Source organism: Hippocampus comes, unplaced genomic scaffold (assembly GCF_001891065.2).
Source record: "Hippocampus comes isolate QL1 unplaced genomic scaffold, H_comes_QL1_v1.1 scaffold39, whole genome shotgun sequence".
Classification (NCBI taxonomy): Eukaryota; Metazoa; Chordata; class Actinopteri; order Syngnathiformes; family Syngnathidae; genus Hippocampus; species Hippocampus comes.
The window spans coordinates 2,071,910-2,078,274 of NW_017842054.1; the positions used below are offsets into that span (position 1 = coordinate 2,071,910).

The window sequence follows — 6,365 nt, forward strand, 5'->3', positions numbered from 1 at the left end:
GGGGGACAGAGCGCCGCCCCCCCCCCCCCCCCCACACACACACACACACACACACGCACACACCACCACACATACACACACAGCTCAGTACTTGTGTGCCCTGAAAAGGGGCGTGTTACTCACTCATTGCATGTGTGTGCGTGTGTGTGTGTGAGAGATTGCGTGTGTGTATGCATGCGTGTTTGTCTACGTGTGAGTGCCTCCACTCACTCACCAAGAAGAAGTAGTTATCCACGAGGATCCATATGTTGCTGACATTCCAGTCGCCGATCCATGGTGCGTGCAGTGTGCTGTTCATCATCGTGGAACCGATGGGCACCACGTGAGGATTGGACACTGCGAACGGAACGCACGCCCACTATACGCGCACACACACACACACACACACACACACACACACACACACACACACACACACACACACACACACACACACAAATGAACTGAGTGAATGAGCAATCAGTCTATGAGTGAGTGAGGAAGGTGACGGGGTGTTTGCGACCAGGCTGAAGAAGATGAGGAGCAGCTGGATGACGTCGGTGTAGGCCACCGAGTAGAGGCCGCCCAACAGCGTGTACGTGATGGCCACGCAAGCCGAGATCCAGATGCACACGCTGAACGACATGTCCAGGACCACGCTCATGGTCACGCCTGAAAGCACGCACACACACCACGCTATGTTACAACGGGGACACGCTGCACGTGTGCTTGGTGTGTGTGCCAGTGCGTACGTTTTTCGGTGGGTTTATGTGCGAAGTAACGCGTGTGCCAATGTGTCTGCGTGCCACGATGCAAACTTGTGCAAGTGCATGCATTGCGTGCGCATCACCCAGGCTGGTGAGGGTGGAGGGGACCCAGAAGACGTCGAGGAAGAGCGAGATACAGCTTAAGACAGCCGTCAGGCCTTTGCCGTACTTCCGCTGGAAGGGATCCAACATGGTGACACAGTGGGTTGCGCGCAGCGGCCCAGCGAACGCCAGCCCGCCTGTTGGAGAGCAAACATCATCTTGGCAATCAGCCGTCGGGGAAATAAAAAAGCTCTGCTGAATTGACTCCATTTTATTTTGCACGAAATAAAATCATCTGGATCCAGGTTACATGTTTTAAGTTGACTCGACATCTACTCCAAAAATCTATCTGCCAAGGTGATTGTATTTGAAGCAGCCAGTTGACAAAATAAAATGGAGTCAATTTCTATCTGGGAAGTCAGAAAAAGTCTGACTGAAAAGTCTTCGCTTACCACTTTTAATTTCACGGGGAAGCTTAGACAAAGTCAATCCCTTCCATGCTGTGGTGCATTGAGATACAAGTTGATTATTATTATTTTTATTTTTTTTTTTATGGCCATGCTCGCAACACAATGTCAGCCACCCACCCCAAAAAAAAAAATTTTGTACTTCTTTTTTTTTCACAAGGAGAATAGCACTCGATGAGACATAACAACATTAAACAGAACACGAAGAAAAGAGTCACTTTTATCTCAAAGCACCACTGCATAGCCCTTTTACAATGATTAAATTAGCTAAGTGCAATACAAATTATAATCATCATTATTATTATTACAGTTTTTAATAAGAATATATATATAGATATATCTATATATATAGATATATAGATATATCTATATATATAGTTTTTTTTTTTTTACCATAATAAAGGATGTGCTGTATAGGGAACCCCACCCCCACCTCCCACAACTCCAAAAACAAACAAAAAAAAAAACAAGATGGAAAGTTGCATGCAAAGATACTCACCTGTCATGGTGAAGACCCCCACCAGCAGGCTGATGCTACGGTTTGCAAGCAACGACATCTCCAGGATGCCGCTCACCTGCTTGCGCTTCTCCCTCCTGGACTTGACTGACGCCCAGATCCCGATGCCGAGGACCAGTGCGTAGAAGAAGACCATGGAGATGATGCCCGGAATGTTGGCGGCCATCTCGGACTGAAAGACACCCCTTTGCAAAAAAAAATAAAAATTTTAAAAATGGTGTGGATATTTCTTCTGGTCATCCAAACTTGTACTGCCACTAACAAATACATTCGTCAAGTTGTTTTTTTTCAACGGAGGGTGTGGAAGAGCGTCCCAATATCGGTAAATTAAATATAAGACGTTGCGGCTGTACCATGAAGCTCATCAAGGTGAGTATGCGACAGGATTGACAGTTCCTCCTTGTGCTTTCCTGAAAACGACACATCATACTCCAACAAATGAAAAATCCAGTCCAATCTGAACTTCTGGAGCACTTGCTGTACACTATACGGTGCCCAAAGCGCTCTCCACATATGTCCGTCACTCTTATTGAGCTCACAAACTGCCTCGCTGTTGTGTGGTCTTCCACAAGGCTCAATCTTGGGGCCTCTGCTGTTCTCACTGTATCTGCTCCATCGTAAGGAAACATGGTATTTCCTTCCACTGCTATTCGGATGACTGTCAGATCTATGTCCCGCTGAGTTTTCTATTTGAGGCCACTTTTATTCTGTCAAGAGGAAATCAAGACCTGCATGGCACTAAATTTCTTGAATTTCAATGAAAAGAAGACAGAAGTGATGGTGTTTGGTCCCAGTGGCCCTTGTACATCCCACCCTGCGGACTTGGGTCCCATGGTTCCTTATCTTATGGCAATAGTCTCGAACGTGGGTCTTAAACTGGACAGTGATTTGAAATTGGCCGATGGCTTTCCCATGGCCACCGGAATCCCAATTGGAGTCGGCCCCGATTCGCGCGCAGCTCTGTTGTGCCTGCCCGCCGCTTAAGGTTGTCACTTGCCGCTTCGCACAGAGCTGGAGGCCAAACGCCGGCTGGTGGACGACATGCGCTCGGCTCTCGCCGTGCAGGAGGAGACGCAGGAGCAGATGGAGCGCATGCTGGACGACAAACTCCCCCTCATCCAGGAGCTCAGTAACGGGAAGACGTCTGCATGGAGCGGACCCATTTCCTCGACAGCACGGCTCACCGAACCTTTTTCAATGGACGGCTACTTATTGCAAAGTTTGATCCACGCGTCTGAAATCCCACGTTTGCTCAAATCACGCTCATATGTTCTTATGATATATTCACAATTCCGAAATGGGCAAATATCCGCAGCACTTTATTTCTACAATTCTCTGTCAATGTTTGTTTTCAAATGATCTCAGCGTTGACGTAAGAGTTGTTGAACAGTTCAACAAGAGCACCGCAGCCGTGCTCATTTCTGGTCGCCTGTCTATCGGGTTTCCCAATGTTAAAATCAGCTTCTTCCATCTTAGGCAGCTGGCTAAAATAAAGCCTCTCCTTTCTCAAGGGCACTTTGAAACAGTCATTCATGCCTTCGTTACATCTCGGCTGAATTACTGTAACGCACTTTTCTTCGGAGTCAGCCAATCCTCCATGAGGCATTTCCAGTCGGTCCAGAATGCTGCTGCTCGCCTCTTGACTGGGACTCGTAAGAGGGAGCATGTCGCTCCTACGCTGGCATCCCTTCAATGGCTCCCGATACATTTTTTTTTCAAATCTTGAAACGTGGCGGCTGTTTTGAAGTGCTCGAGAAATACGCTTGAGTTGAGTTGAGAATTGTACGTTCTCATGGACCAAGTTACATAACTGACAATGGAAGTGGCCCAATGTTGAAAGTTCTTTGAATGAACATTTGCGGTGACAAATAAGCACCTCATTAGCTATTCAGCATCAAGTAAAATCTGTAAACAGCCGCACGTCGTTTAAGCCGCAGGGAGGGTAGAGTCGCAACTTGTTGTCCAAACTTGCTCAGCATAAATAATGAGATGACAGCACTCATCGCCGTCTTGTTTTTGCTCAGAGGTGGACAAAGTGAAGGAGATGCTGAGACAGCAAAACGCCGGCCACGCGAGCCAGTGTGGCGAGGCCTTGTCACATGACCTCCAGCTGGCCAAAGAGGAAGCGATAAGCGCTCACCAGAACATCACGGTAAACTGCAGGAAGTTATTGATTGACTGTCAAAGGGTTCCTCGCTCCACTGTTTAACACCTGGACCGCGTGTCATGGACACACACACACACACACACACACACACACACACACACACACACACACACACACACACACACACACACACACACACACACACTTACGTTCTTCAGATGAAATAAATATCTGCACTTTTTTTTTAATTCGGTTGTTGGGGAAATGTTTGTTTGTTTGTTTGTTTATTTAATGATCATTCATTCAAAAACGATTGATTTGACGGTGTCATTTTGCTCTTGAAACTGTTTGCATCTCGTTTGTTGAAAAGTAGTGCAGTCAAACTATTTATGTTTGCTTAACACGGTGAATAATAAGGTGAACTTGCACCAGAGTTAAAGGTCCCCTTAGTACGTTGCGCAAATTTACAAAAACACGTCGTGAGACTGAGCTTCCTTTTTCAGGGAATGACACCCCCCGTGGGTCCGAGTGTGGTCGACCTGTCGGCATTGCAACCTTCCAAGTGTTTGAGTGCCCAGAATGGTGGAAAAGTCTGCGTGGGTTCAGTAAAGATGAGATCGCGACCCGCTCTGGATGTTTCTTGATCAACAACACGGTGGAGTGGCAAGCGTCAGCTTACCTTGTGCTGCAAAAGACCGACAGCAGATGTTTGCTGCTCCCGTCTTTTTCTTCAACAAAACTGTCCACGGCGCCGAGTAGAGCCTTCAGATGAGAGCGTCTGTCCTTCGGCTGTCACTTGACTGCCTTTGAACCATGCCAAGCTTCTCCGTGCCAATTGTCGCATGTCTCCACCCCTTGTCAGCCATGCGATGCGATGACACCAGAACAAGAGCTTTTAACCCATGACTTATTCCCGGTGCATTCTTGAGAACAATTTTTGACTGTCTTGTGACTGATTTCTCGCCCAAGCTAATTGAGGAGAAGCACCTGACGGAACGTCAAAAGTGGCGGGAGGAGAAGATGGCGCTACCTGGCCCGGCAGGCCGAGCTGGTGAACTGCCCTGGTCTTACATCGGCATGGTCGAGAGTCGTCATGTAATATTCCTTGCATTCCTTTGGGTGTTGTTTCCCCCCATGAATGTTGCATCGCTGTCACCAACTAGTATTTTCCTTCCGCTGTAATGTGAAATGCCGCCGGCTGGATGTTGTCAACGTTGCTGAATTTTGCCTGCATTCTCTTACCACCCCCACTCCGCACCCCAAAAAAAATTATTTCGCTCGACCATCATTTGCTCTTTGCATTCCAAAGAGCAAATGATGGTGAACTGGAGGCAGGAGAGAGACACACTGGTCGCCGCCAGCCGCTTCCCGCAGCCCGAGATGGAAATTTCCTTCAGCCCGCTGCAGCCCGAGCGCATGGCGCCGAGGCGACCCGAGCGCCGTCACCGTCAAGATCACGCGCTCGACCCGCAAGAGGAAGAGCGCCGACACGGACAAGGTAGGGAAACGTCCCTCCGTCCGTGACCGTGGCGCCACATACAACGCAAAGGTCGATGTATGTGGCGCCACAAAAAAAAAATTGGGTGCCACCTCTCCTGTGACAAATACTCTCGGGCATATTTCTTTCACCCTCTGCAAAAAGAACTGACGAAGAAAGATGAGTGAGTCACTTGCACGAGTTGAGTAAAGGTCTGCTTTGAATCTGCAGACCTCAATCAGGATTCCTTGAGGGTGGTTCGCTTCAAGTCACTTTCAAGTAGACCACCCGACCGTTGCAAACGACAGGATGCCCTCAAAGCACCAAACCAAATCCAACCATAAAAAACGAAAGAGGCTTAGTTCCCACTATTGCCGTTATATATTGCATCAGCTACATACATTTTGTGTGTGTGTGTGTGTGTGTGTGTGTGTGTGTGTGTGTGTTGGCAAGAAAGTCAATTTAATTTGGATCATTTGCAGTTTGCTGACTCAGCAGTCAGTGGTCAACATGGGCCTGGCGGCGTCAGGGGTGTTCTCTGCGCACGCGGGGTCCTGGGTGATGGTGGGGGTGGGCTTCTGGAAAACGTGCAAAACGTCCCAGGCAGCAGGAAGCAGGCGGTGGCGGAAGATCCGGGACGCCAGGAAGGAGAAGAACAAGATGGAAGCCAGGGAGCAGAGCATGGCGAAGGTTTTGACGGGGAAGTACTGCACATAGATGCCAGCATGGTGGTCCCAGATGCCACCCGGGAAGCGCAGCACAGGCGGAAGGGCCAGCACGGGCTCACCGCTCAACAGGCGCACGGCGAAGCCCGTCACGCCGCCCAGGATGGCGCCGTACGTGTTGGTGCCGGGAAAGAAGACGGCACAGATCAGCTGCGGAAAAATCACGTTGTAGGAAATCTCGGCCCCCACGATCCAGAAGAGGATCACGCTGGTCTTCAGGCGGGTCAGCGCCGTCCCGACCACGCCCACCACCACCACCGTCGCCCGGATGGCCCACTGCCGCT

The 6,365-nt window shown here is 49.2% G+C and overlaps 2 protein-coding genes and 1 long non-coding RNA gene across 3 annotated transcripts in view; 1 reads left to right on the forward strand and 2 right to left on the reverse strand.

Moving 5' to 3' along the window:
• Positions 1–1,967, reverse strand: part of LOC109510074 (high affinity choline transporter 1-like) — a 21,709-nt gene extending 19,742 nt beyond the window's left edge. The window contains exon 1 of the mRNA XM_019860131.1: positions 1,755–1,967. Within this exon, the coding sequence (XP_019715690.1) occupies positions 1,755–1,938 (184 nt within the window). The 5' untranslated portion in view covers positions 1,939–1,967. The remainder of the gene's footprint in view (positions 1–1,754) is intronic.
• Positions 1,968–5,788: 3,821 nt separating this feature from the next.
• The window catches only part of LOC109510078 (uncharacterized), a 9,469-nt gene continuing 8,892 nt past the window's right edge, over positions 5,789–6,365 (forward strand). Inside the window, exon 1 of the long non-coding RNA XR_002167057.1 lies at positions 5,789–5,837. This is a non-coding gene — a long non-coding RNA (uncharacterized LOC109510078). The remainder of the gene's footprint in view (positions 5,838–6,365) is intronic.
• LOC109510075 (high affinity choline transporter 1-like) overlaps positions 5,844–6,365 on the reverse strand; it is a 28,254-nt gene continuing 27,732 nt past the window's right edge. Inside the window, 1 exon segment of the mRNA XM_019860132.1 lies at positions 5,844–6,336. Coding sequence (XP_019715691.1) covers positions 5,848–6,336 — 489 coding nt within the window. The 3' untranslated portion in view covers positions 5,844–5,847.